Source organism: Emys orbicularis, chromosome 1, assembly GCF_028017835.1.
Source record: "Emys orbicularis isolate rEmyOrb1 chromosome 1, rEmyOrb1.hap1, whole genome shotgun sequence".
NCBI classification, from domain to species: Eukaryota; Metazoa; Chordata; order Testudines; family Emydidae; genus Emys; species Emys orbicularis.
In genome coordinates, this window is record NC_088683.1 from 155408574 (window position 1) to 155421781 (window position 13208).

The 13208-nt window shown below is 43.6% G+C and overlaps 1 protein-coding gene across 1 annotated transcript in view; it reads left to right on the top strand.

Annotated features, from left to right (window-relative positions):
- The window catches only part of TBX15 (T-box transcription factor 15), a 139855-nt gene extending 127130 nt beyond the window's left edge, over window positions 1-12725 (top strand). Inside the window, exon 8 of the mRNA XM_065417459.1 lies at window positions 11941-12725. Within this exon, the coding sequence (XP_065273531.1) occupies window positions 11941-12725 (785 nt within the window). The remainder of the gene's footprint in view (window positions 1-11940) is intronic.
- Window positions 12726-13208: the final 483 nt, after the last annotated feature.

The window sequence follows — 13208 nt, forward strand, 5'->3', positions numbered from 1 at the left end:
AGAGGTCAGCACATGGACGTCCCAGTGAGGGGCATGCTGCTTCTGTCCAAGAACCAGCATGTCCTTCAGGGCTGAGCACAGAATGTTTCCTGAGGACCAGAGGGTCCAAATGAGTCCCAGTTTTGCAGTAAGTGGAGTTTGCCACAATGATAACAGACCTCCATCCAGCTGAACTTTTGAAGCATCACTGAAATCTACTTATTACCAGGGGAAAAAGAACTTGGGATTATTGAATGCATATGGCAAAGAGATGGGGGGAAAGCCAAGAATCTATTAAACTCTTTAATTGGAATATATTTTTGAAATTTAGACTGAACCTGATCCAGATTCTCATTATTAAAAAATATGTGGCTTGGTTTCTTGACTCTAACAAAGAACATAAAACAAATAATAAATAAAATATGAGTTCCAATAACTCTGGACTATGTCACTTTCCAACATTGAAAGAGCTGTTGCTGGCTCCTCTATACATGTCTGGTCCCCACAAAACACTAAGATGAGCAGATCTTTAACAATAATTGTAAGAACATAGGATTAAACAAACTGGATTAGACCATTAAGTCCCATATCTCACCAGCATTGTGGTAATGATTAGTACCTGATGCTTCATATGAAAGCAAACAAAATGTGCAACAAGTAAAAATGAATGCACCCAGCCCATTGTGCATTACTCTACTTGGTGGGAGAGATTTCCTCCTGAGCAGAATTGCAAAGCTGGCAAAATATTCATGGGAAATAGTGTTTCAACTATGTTGTACCCCTCAAAGTTCACTTGTTCACTAAAGAGCTATTTTCACATTAAAAATCCATCAAAATTCAAAATTTTAATTTCAAACAATGACTTTTAAGGCACCGTTCCTTTCAAATGGAACATCTTTGCTCTGAAATGGGCCTTTCTGAGAACACTGTACCATCTGCTCCTCAGCCCTATTAACTGCAGCATCCCCATTGATCTCAGCTGTCTTGTGTGTCACAGGTGGAGAGACTATCTTTCTCCCATGTCGCAGCCCATTAATAGCCTTCAAGATTAGGTCTGGGAGTTTGAAATAGATTTAGAACTGAACAGGGAGCCAAAGGAGTGTGTGGAGCATTGATGTAATGTGCTTTCATTGCGCTCTCTTGTTCATAGGCAGGATGCTGGGTCTTGTGCAAACTGGCATTTCAGTGTAGCCCTCACAGTCAGTCCAAGGTAGAGTGCATTGTAGCAGTGTAACTTAGAGCTGACAAAGTGGTCCTCAGCCAAGAAGAAGACACAATCTGGCTATTTTACTGGCAAAATGGAATAAGACTGTAGTTCCAGAAACAGAGATGAGTCCAAAACCTGAGGCTGCATGGTACCTTGACAGTTGAAAGAGAGAAGCCATGAATTGAGGGTGCTGCTGATTTTCTAGCTAGTCTTTCTCCATGGGTTCCTCTCTTCTGATAGGCATCACCTTGGTTTTACCTAGGCTGAGTTTGAGCCACTTGCTATTCAATACTGCCGTGATTCTCAACTAGGGGCCCAGGGCCCCCTAGGGGGCCACAAGAAGGCCAAGCAGGGCCAGCATTAGACTTGCCGGGGCCCAGGGTAGAAAGCTGAAGCCCCAACACATGGGTCTGAAGCCCAGGGCCCTGAGCCATGTCACCTGGGGCTGAAGCTGAAGCCTGAGCAATGTAGCTTCATGTGGCATGGGGCCCCTGTGGCGTGGGGCCCCAGGCAGTTGCCCTGGTTGCTACCCCCTAATGCTGGCCCTGGCTTTTATACTCAGAAAACCAATTATTGTGGCACACGTGGGCCGTGGAGTTTTTATAGTATCCTGGAGGGGCCTCAGAAAGAAAAATGTTGAGAACCCCTGCAATACTGTTTATGCATGTGCTTATTTCTATCGGGCCCTGGTAACCCTGGGTCAATGCGGTAACCACATTTGCTGAAATAAAGATTGTGAGTGAATGTGTATGCAGGTGTGGGTGTTTGTGCTAAAAAGTAAATGAGATTGAACCCTGCAGGACTCCACATACAAGGGCTGCGGGGGGAAGAAGAGCAATTGCCTGTCAAGTCTCTTTGGGATTTGTCTGAGATCACAAAAAGAGTTTCTCCCATGAGAACATAGCTGATGAAGTCAAAGGCAGCTGAGAGATCCATGGATGTTTAAGCTTGGATATTTACCACCTGTCCATTGCCATAATTTTTTTAACAAGTGTCACAACAGCTATCATGGTGTTGTCTCTGGTCTGAAAAGCAACTGTGTGTGGTCTAGGATAATTGCAGTGGTCAGATGTTAGGGTTTGGTCTCTATTGTCATCTTGACTAGTTTGCCCTAGAAAGAGATGTTAGAAACAGGGCAATTGTTGGCAGAGTTATTGGAATGAAGTGCTGGTTTCCTAAGTGTGAGTCAGACTATTGTATACTTCATATGGCCAGCATTGCTTCCTTTAAATGAGGACAAACTGGGCCACCTTCTGGTAGCTTGACAAACTGTTGCTTTTTGGGGAGGCTGCAGTTTGGTGATCCAGAATCTATAATTCCATAATTAAAAGTTAAGATAACCTTCCATATGCAACTTAAATGTAACCAGTGTAGGGCAGTGCAATACTATTGCTGACCAGGCTGTAGGCGATCAGGCCTAGTAGTGAAGGTGAGAGTTTGGCCTGCTGGGTCCAGGGTGGGTGGAGTCCAGGAAATGAGCTGAGGGTCAGTACTGGAGGGGCAGAGGCCAAATGCCAGAGCTGGAGATGGTAAACCAGAGTGGTAAGCGAGAAGCAGAGCCATGGATAAGTACCGGAGAGATGGAAGCTGAATGCCAGAACCTGAGGGTCATCCAGGGTCATAAATCAGAGGCAGAGTTGGGGGTCAAAGCCAGAGGGGAGCAGGGGCTGGAGCAAAGACTGGAACAAGGGCTGGAGGAAGGGCAAGCACAGCTGCAGGTGTGGTGTGTGATGAGCAGCCACTGACTGGCTGTGGGGGCCAGGCTTATAAGCAGGACTGCTACACCAGCAGCCAGTCAGGGGCTGTGGCCACTCTGAGAGTTCTAAGGCAGTGCAGCTGGGCTCATTGGTTGCCTAGCAGTGCAGTTAGTCAGGGAGAAGGCCAGCAGCTGCTCCTAGCTGGTCTGGTGCCTGACAGTACTCCCAGGAGACCTTGGGCCGTGTTTCTTGGGGTAGGTCTGGTGGAAGGTGCTCAGGCGGTCTGGGGCATGGATGGTTTCCCACAAACGCAATATCCCTCCAAGTCAATCAGATATTGGAGTCTTCCCCAGGCTTGGTGGGATTCTAGAATCTGCTGGCCCACGTATTCCTCTTCGTCCTGTTTGGTTATCGGCAGAGGGGGAGGAGTAGTGCATTATGGGAAGAGATTCTCAGTGAAAGGTTTCAGTAGAGAGAACACAAGGTAGACCTTGAGGGATTCTTACAGCTGCCATTGAAAGGCTACCAGGTTAAGTTGTTCCATGATTGCAAAAGGTCCCTAAGTATGTGAGGTCCAATTTTCAGATGAATAGGTGGGAGCAAGGGTTTTGGACAGATTGCCAAAGCTTATCCCTGACCTTGAGGTTAGGGGTCAGCTGACAGTGTCAGTGGGCGCGTGTATGCTGTGTTAGTCTGTGCTAACCAGTGCCTGAGTTCTTGGTGTACTTGGTGGATGTGTGCAGTGAGGTCAGCAACAGTGGGCATTTGTGAAGAAAGGGGTCTGGTGGGTGATGGCATGCATGGACTTGTAGGCAAATTCTGCCTGGGGAATGAGTGCCAGCCAATTGTCCTGGTTGTAATTGAGGAAGCAGCATAGGTATCACTCTCTCTGCCTGGCCATTGATATGATAGGGATGGTAAGCAAATAGATGCAAAAATTCCTGGCAAAAGCAGGAAACGAACTGGGACCCTTGGTGAGATATTGCACTTGTGGGCAGTCCATGAAGGTGAAAGATGCTGTCTTCCAACAGATGGACTGTTTCCTGGGCAGTGGGGAGACCGCAACATAGTATAAAATGCGCCAACTTTGTCAGCCTTTTGTGATAATGCATCTGCCTTCCCATTCCTGGTCTTTGGGCGGTAGGTCACCATGGAGTTGATTCGTGTGAAGAAGCAGGACCAGCGCTGATTTAGGTGCTGAACCATCTTCAGAAATTCAAGGTTCTTGTAGTCGGTGAGGACATGGATGGGAATCTGGCACCCTCCAGGAGATGCTGCCATTCCTCAAAGGCTGATTTGAGCCATAGTTTTGCTCCACTGGGGTGAGCTTGCACTAGTAAAAAGTGCAAGGGTGCAGCAGACCATTGGAGGCTGTCGTTTGTGGGAGGTCATGGGCAACAAGCCAGGGCATTCCCAGGATGACCGGAGAGTGGCGGGCCCTGAATCAACCCGAACCGAAGAGGGTCCCAGTGCCCCAGAAGAGTAATTACTGCTAATGGGTGGTCTGGTGAATGACCAGCACCAAGGCTAGGAGCAACCCATAAATGGTTTCCGCCAGATACAGAGAATTCTTACACACTGCAGGGATCCCGTGGGCCTTAGCCACATCCCCCTCCATAAAATTACCAGAGGCTCCTGAGTTGACCAGAGTGTCCAGGTGAACTGCTGGTGTTAACTCTGAAGCCTTATTACAGAATTTAAATGTTATCAATTTCACTGGTAATCAACTCACACAAGGGAGAAAAGGGATAGTCATATTATGAAGAATTGCACAAGCTACTGTGAATGGCATTTTATTTCAGTATAAGTGGAGCTTGGTCTCTGTGTTGGGCTTGAGATAGTATTACTATATTTCCCCCCCACAATTCAAAAATCTTGCGTAGCAGTAGGCCTGGGGGCAGGGATCTGCTTAGCATGTACTGGCCTAGAGTTTCCAGGACCTCTGCTGGACTGGACCGAACTCTATCAAGAATGGTGGAAGGGCCACTGGTCGTTGTCTCCGTTTGGTTTCTTTGGTGCTGAGGAGACTATCTCAGATTTGATTAATCTTAGCAGCAAAATTGCAGGATTTCCTTGCATATTTCGATATCCAACGCAGAAGGGTGCCACAAGTATTCATTATTTTGCATCCATACTTTGTTTGATATACATCATTGGGGCAGTGGCCATTTTGTGGCTAGTATATCAATGATTGTGTCCAACTGATTGTTGTAGTGGTCAATGCACTATTCTTGATGCTAGACAGTTTCTCCTCTAGGGTGTCCTGGAAGCTCACTGTGGATCCCACAGCGATGAATCAGATTAATAGGTCTGTATCTGTAACGAATTTCTGTAGGTGATGTACGGTCTAGGAAACAGATCTATTTACTACATTATTGCTGGCGATGCCGAAGGCTGACAATGAGCTGCAATGAGCATCTGGTTGAGTGAGTGTGGATGCAGTACAGGAAAATCCTGTGGCTGTCATGATGGGCACACGCCATTGTGTGACAGACTATCCGTATGGGTGTTATTGTCTCTTTTCCTTTAAGAAAGCATGGCCTAGTGATTAGCATGCAGGACTGGGAGCCTGGCACTGTGGGTTCTTAGCTCCTTTTTGGTCTTGGTCTTAACATCTGATCGCTAGCACATTTTAAAATCCTGGTGTAAACAGGGTAAGTTGTTGCTTTAACATGTCGTTTGGTCAAGGTGAACTATAGGGTGACCCTTCAGAAATGCTATAGAAATGGAAAGTATTATTGTACCTGGTTCTAAATTTACTAATATATCTACAGATTCTCAGACTTGGAGGCATCTTAAAAGAAGTGACAGCTCGGCTTTCATTATACCCTTCTAACTCTGAATGTCTCAATGTCTAATTCTTTGTGTGTGTGTCCTCTAATAAGTCCCTTCTCCTCCTAAATCCATCCCTGTAACCATCTTTGTTACCCTTCTGTGGACCTTTTCATAGAATCATAAGTGAGACTGAAAAGAGCTTCTTAGAAATCCTGGCTGTTTCTCTGCCAATTCAACAACTATGCAAACAGCCTTTCAGCCTCATCTCTATCCTTTTGAAGATCTTGCCGTGAATTGATAATTCAATGATTGGCCAAAAATTGTAGTGAGGAAACAAGCAGTTATGTTCATATGGAGCAAATCTTTATGGAGAAATAGATTGGTCTCATCACCCCATGAAGGGGGAAGATGTAGTTCCCAGAACCAAGAAAGAAACAGGATGGAGTCTAGCACATTGCAGATCTGGGAAGCAATTTGTATTGCTTCCATTCTTAGCTTGCTGATACCCACGGGTGGAAAATTCCATTGACTTTTGCAGGAAATGTGGGATTGGATTCCAATGACTCACAAATTCAATACTCAGTATTGTGAGGATAATCAGCACAGGAATGACAGCCTGGATGGAACTGCTAAGCCAAGGGCATTGCTTTTTTGTGAACACTCCGGACTTCTTTTCCATTGGAAGGTCACATAGCACTGCACCTGCTGGAATTGAGACGCCTAGAAAGAGGCATCAAAGCTATGTAGTTTCTGAACATCTCCACTGACGGAGAGGTAGTGCAGGCAGAAAGAAGAAACTAAACTAATCTGAGAGGTTGCAGGGGTAATGTGGTGAAGAACTCTCTGGTGTCTCTCTTCTTCCCAGCTTTCTGCCATTTTTAGATTTCTGTGCAATTGAGTTCTTGAAAATTAGGCAAAGCAGATAGAGATATAGAGAGGGCATGCGAGGGAGAAGTCTGTTGCTTGTCAGTCATATTTGTAATGCAAAGTTTGGAAGGACAACAGAAAGGGAGGAGAGCACCTTTTATGCACAGTATATAGTTTCGGTTACAGCAAGTGAAAATCTGTCATATATTAAACTACTAGCTTCAGGACCTCCACTGGGGTTTGATTAATGCAGGAGTCCTGTATTATACATGATTATACTCCATAAATGGATGGCTAAAACAAAAAACCTTACTTGTCAGCAAGGCTTTTGAACAGTGGAGGGTATGCAGAATAAGTATTAACTATGGTACTCTTTTAATAGCAACCACTCAGGAGTGACCAGTATGGTTAAAGTTACATAAGTTTGCATAAGCCCTCACTTACTCATAACCTCCTGAAATGTTCACCTTTGGGTTATCATTTTCATTCGTGTTCTCTGTGCAAAGGCAAAGTGGTTTGGAAAGTTGAAATAAGATCTCTTGAGCCATTTTTAATCAAAAGTGTGTGTGTGTGTGTGTGTGTGTGTGTGTGTGTGTGTGTGTGTGCGTGCGTGCACATGTATGCGCCTGTGTGTGGAGGGGGGAAAGGGAATTATATTTTCTTACTCAACACATCCGTTCCCTGTATGCATGTAGTCATCTAATGAATGTCACAACTAAAAGGGTAAAATTTTGAAAAGCATCTAGTGTGATTTCAATGGGACTTAGGCAAATAGGAGCTTTTCAAAATCCCATTAGGCTCATATCTACATCTTTAGGTGCCTAAATACCTTTAAAAATCTGGCACCAAACCCATTTTCAAAAAGGACTTAGGCAGCTTGGAGCCTAAGTGTCACTGAAAGCTCCTAAGTCAAGCTGAGCAAATAATTGTTTTTCTGGTTCAGGGTCTGAACCAAAAAATCTGGGGGGGAAAATGAAAACAAAAAAACAAAAACTCAGTTTGTTTCTAACCAAAACGGACTTTTTTGTTTTCTTTTGTTGCCAAAATGAAAAACCAAAACAAAACCCCAAAACTTTTTTTTGTATCAAAACCCTGCAGAAACAAAATTAAACTGAAACAAAACAAAATTTGTTTTCATTTTGTTTTTTCAGGGTGTTTTTAGATCAGAAAAGAATTTCGGGGTGGGGGGGTGGAGAGACTTCATGGAATTTTCAGGAGGGAGGTTCACCTTTTAAAAAAAAAATACATATAGCTAAATTTTGAAGAAAAAAACCCCTCCACTTTGAAATGAGCTCCAAATGGTTGAAATGAACTGTTTTGACTTTTCAAGGGGGAAAAAATGAAATTTTTCCAGCCAAAACTATATTTTGAATTCAACCTGAATTCACGAATAGTGTCAGTGCCCTGAGAAATGCATTCTTTTGCCTAGCTCCTACACCTGTGTCACCTTTGAAGCTGGGAATTAGGCTGCTAAGTCACTCAAGTGTCTTTGAAAATTTTATCCTAAGGGCTTATTGACATGCAGATTTGCACCAGTTTGACTAATGGTTTATCTACATGATGGGGAAATGAGCATAACATGTTGTGCATTAATTAGTCCGTGTAGACCCTGCTGGTATGCACTAAAATTTTCCAAGTGCACTTCAACATAGTGCCGTTTCAAACAGTGCTACTTTAAAGCACCTTAGGGAATTTGCAGTGTGCACTAGCAGGGTCTACATGGACCAATTAGTGTGCAACACATCAGTGCACTTTAGAAATCTCAATCCTGTAGTGAGCATTACCTGCCCATGTAAACAAGCCCTAAAGGTGTCATTTTAAACCAGTTCAGTGAAACCAGTGCAAAAAATTGTTTAAACATGTATTTCAGTGTAAACCAGGTGTCTTGGCATGAGGAACTTCTGAAAAGTGAGTGGAGTTGTTAGAAGAGAAAATGTGTTAAAAGAATTGGCCTGCCAAATCTTAAGGCTTAGGTCAAGTGTGATTAAGGCCTTGTCTATACACAAATGTGCACCAGTTTAGTTAAACTGGATTAGTTAAAACTGATGCAAATCCCTGTGTGGACATTCTTATTTCAGTTTAAAAATGACTTATTTTGGTTTAATTTAAACCTATTTTTAATTGATTTAAATTGAAATTAATGGAGATATCCCATCTCCTAGAACTGGAAGGGACCTTGAAAGGTCATCGAGTCCAGCCCCCTGCCTTCACTAGCAGGACCAAGTACTGATTTTGCCCCAGATCCCCAAGTGGCCCCCTCAAGGATTGAACTCACAACCCTGGGTTTAGCAGGCCAATGCTCAAACCACTGAGCTATCCCTCCCGATTTAAGCTAAACCGAACTATGCCTCATTTAAAATGAAATAAAATGTCCACACAGCCTTTTGCAAGGCCTTAGTTTGATGGGTGTGCACTTGCTGGACTCAGTGCTTTCTAAAGTGGGAATTAACCATTTTTCCAAGAACCAGACACTACAAATGTCAACTCTAGGAAAATACTAACCGTATCTGGCTGGTACGGGTTATTGAGTGCTACCCTAGAGGACAGCTCAGAAACTTCAGCTAGTGCAGAATGCCGCTGCTTGTCTTTTAAGCAGGGCAAGCTGATATGAATACATGACTCCTGTACTCCATGCCCTATGTTGTCTTCCATCCTGCTTCAGATGGCAAATAAAGGCAATGGTTATCCTCTATAAATCACCTGGCACCTCACTACTCAGGTGATTACTTCAGCCTCATGCCTTCTTCAGGAGTTGGGACTTGCCAGAAAACTCTTGTGTTCCATGCTTAGGGTTGAACGCCTGAGGTGAGCTGTCGTCAGGTCTGGAATTGCTTCCATTGTTGTGTCCATCAGATCCTGGCCATTTTTAGGGCCTAGAGCAAAATACCTTTTTAGGTTGGCTTTGTCTTAATTACTGGATTTTCACTGCTGGTCAGTGGATGGGGATGACTTGGGGCGGAATCACTTTAATGCCTGTTTACGGGCAATGTTAGGTGTACAATATAATTATTACATTTTGTAATACCACTAATATAGATCTTTGCATCCTTGCTTTGAGGAAGTGGAATGTCTACTGTGGATAAGATTCTATCCCAATTTCCTGAACAAGCATTTCAAGCCTAGCATATATCGCAGCCAGTAGTTTATGCTGCTTTTCTACACCATTTTCTCAGGTTCATCGTAGTGTAAGAAGAAGAGGTCAGTGAATTAGTCACAATAAATAATTTATTCAACAAATTTTACTACAAACGGATCTCAACATTCTCACAAAATTCACAGAAATTATTTGTTGTTCATATTTATTCCCAAATGCTGTCATCATATAATTAATGGCCTGCAGATTGTTCACAAAAAGTTCATTTCAGATCATCGCATTTTGACATTTTTGCTGTGTTGGTTCATTACATATCACATGGTATTGCATCTGTTCCCTAACTGAGTGACTTGTTTAACTAACAAACAGACAAAGAACTGCAAATTTTACAACCAAATACAAAATTCTGAATTCACTTACAGTGAAGCTCTGAACAGTCAAGCTCAAATGTGCTTTTCATGAGTACACATGCTAGGAAAGCTTGAATACTTGAATGTTCCTGGAAAGTGAAGGTCCTTAAATGTTGTTGAATCAAAATTTACTTTTGAATTTGAATGAATATTTGAGGACAGTTTTTTTCTGCAGTTTACTCAGAGTGAGGTAGAAATTTTCAGATGAGAAGACATTAGAATGATTCAGAATTGTAGTTTAGTTCTGATAATCACCCAAAAGTTTGGATGTTTATCAGAGCTATCCAGGCTGAGTTTGCAGAACTAGGCTGCAGATCTCATGAGAATAGGTTTTACTTCATGATTTCCAGAACCTCCTTTGCTGTCTTGACAGGACCAGCCTTTCTTCTTGTATTTCACCATTTCTGGTTCTCATTCCAAATAGATGTGAAAACAAAAACATGTCTCCTTCTGACCTCCCCCACTCAGTTTCATCTCAAATATTCAATCGCTTTCTAACGTAGCATCATCAATGTCCCACCACTCAGACTCAACATGGTGAAAACAGAACTTGTCTTTCAATCACTGACAATAGCTACACTATCCTCATCATCCAGGTGCCCAGCCTCAATCCTCTCTCATTTTTATACCATGTCCAGGCAGTCTCCAACTCCTCTTATTTTTTCCCATGACAGTACCTCAGAATCTGTCCTTTCCTTATGAAACTCACTGCCAAAATCCTTCTCCTTACCTTGGTCAGCTCTCACCTTGACTACTGTTTCTTCCTGTTCTCTAATGCCCCTGCCTCTTCTCTGGTCCCTTCCAGCCTGATCAAAATTCAGCTTCTACAATCATCTTCCTCTCCCTCTGCTCTGGTCCCATCACACCTCTAACCATATCACTCCTCTGGCTTCCCTATACTTCTTCTGCAAAGCTCTTCCATGCAAACCCTGCAAATAAAGAAATATGCAACACATAAAAAGAAGCATTTGAAAGAAAATATCTTCTACAGTCTGTGCTCAGTGGAAAATTGCACTCCCCAAAGCCATGCCTCTGTCATTGTTCATCCACTTTCCCACATCCCTTCCTGGTATGTTCTCTTCTCATATTATTGTGTTTTCAGCTTCTTCATATTATCAGCTCAAAGGGGAAAGGTATTCTATTTCGCTGTATGGCACCAGGCACATGCTTATTATGCAGGATAGTTAATACCATAAAAGAAATTATAATAATCATTAATAGTAAATGAGGGGCATGCAATCCAGTACCATTTTAAAGTTGAAGCAGATGATGGAAGAACCTTATTCAAACATGTCATTCATCTGCTGTGCAGAACACACTGTAGCTTGTAACCAGTGTCCATTTTTAGTGTAACTTATCCTGTGGCTTAAATCAGTACTATTGACTCCACAATGAGCCATCACAGAAAATCATGGAATGCTGTAAAAATCCTACATGCTCTCAGCCACTTCCTGCCACAGGCCTACAGTGCTGATGATAAAGCACGTGTGTAGCAGTGCAGTACAGACTGCTGAATAGGTGGTCTTCCTGGAAACCAGTAGAGAGTGAGACAAGACTTTAAATAAGAACACACTAGATTAATATCCCTGTAAAATGCAGAACTCTTGACAGATGGAGTTGGGTTTCCCCGCAGCTGTTTTCACTGATCTGGAGTTTGCTGTAAGGTTCTTTGCTTCTCTTTCCTATTGTAGAAGGGAAGAAAACCTGTTTAAAAATCAAATAATAACAAAAGAAGGAGCAAGCAATTTCATTTGTGAAACTAAGGTGCAAGCTAGTAGAGGCTAGTTTTTACGGTGGCCATTTTGCCTTACATGTTTGTTTACTAAAAGAAGCTGGTTTGTAAGGGGACCGTCTTGTTTTGCATATGTGCTGTGAAACCTTTTAAAATCTCTTTTGTGTTTTGTTTTTCAGGGGGCAGCACAGGCACCTCCCCAACAACCTCCAGCACCGGGACCCCATCACCCTCTGCCTCCTCTCATCTCCTCTCTCCATCCTGTTCCCCTCCAACCTTTCACTTGGCCCCCAACACTTTCAATGTTGGCTGCCGGGAGAGCCAGCTGTGCAATCTCAACCTGTCCGATTATCCCCCATGTGCCAGAAGCAACATGGCTGCCTTACAGAGCTACCCAGGGCTAAGTGACAGTGGGTACAACCGACTCCAAAGTGGCACTGCTTCTGCCACTCAGCCCTCAGAAACCTTCATGCCTCAGAGGACTCCATCCTTGATCTCAGGAATGCCTACTCCTTCCTCTCTGCCTAACAATGGTAAGATGGAGGCCTTTGGTGGCCAGCTGGGATCATTCCCAGCCTCTCAGTTTCAATATGTCATGCAAGCAGGCAACCCTGCCTCCACCTCTTCTTCTTCACATATGTTTGGTGGTGGCCACATGCAGCAGAGCTCCTACAATGCCTTCTCCCTTCACAACCCTTACAACCTGTATGGATACAATTTCCCTGCTTCCCCTAGGCTGGCAGCAAGCCCAGAGAAACTGACCACCCCTCAAAGCACTTTACTCTGTTCTTCCCCTTCCAATGGGGCTTTTGGAGAGAGGCAATACCTTTCAACAGGGGTGGATCATGGAATGCACATGATCAGTCCTCCATCCAGCAACCAGCAAACAGCCAACGCCTGTGACAACAGACAATATGGGGCTGTTCCAGGCTCATCTTCACAGATGTCTGTGCACATGGTTTAACCAGTGATTTGTCTCCTTGGAACTGAAGGCAGCAAGACCCTCATTGTCTCCATGGGTGATCCTGTCTCAATACCTTTTTGCCTTTAAACTTATAATGGAACTAGTAGTTTAATTATCAATGGAAACACAAGCCATCTAAGTTACACTCCAGATAATCCAATGGAAAGCCCCTGCTGACAGCCTCTGCTGCTCATTGTAATCCAGGGCCTAAGCATCTGCAATGGAGCGTCTGCGCCAAATGGACTTTTTAGAGAGAAGGGCCTCACTTAAGAGAAGCTGGAGTGAATCAGAGAAAATACAGTATATGCATTAACTCTCAATTAGTGTGAACTCTCGATGTTAAGGGAGTCTTGTACGTGTGCTATCTCCTCCATGCCAAAGGAAAGAAGTCACTGAAGACTTCATCGTACAGAGCTGCACTGCCCATGAGAGGCCATTGCGTTAAGGGCCTCACCCTTCCCTGACTTTTCCTTGCTGCCTGAG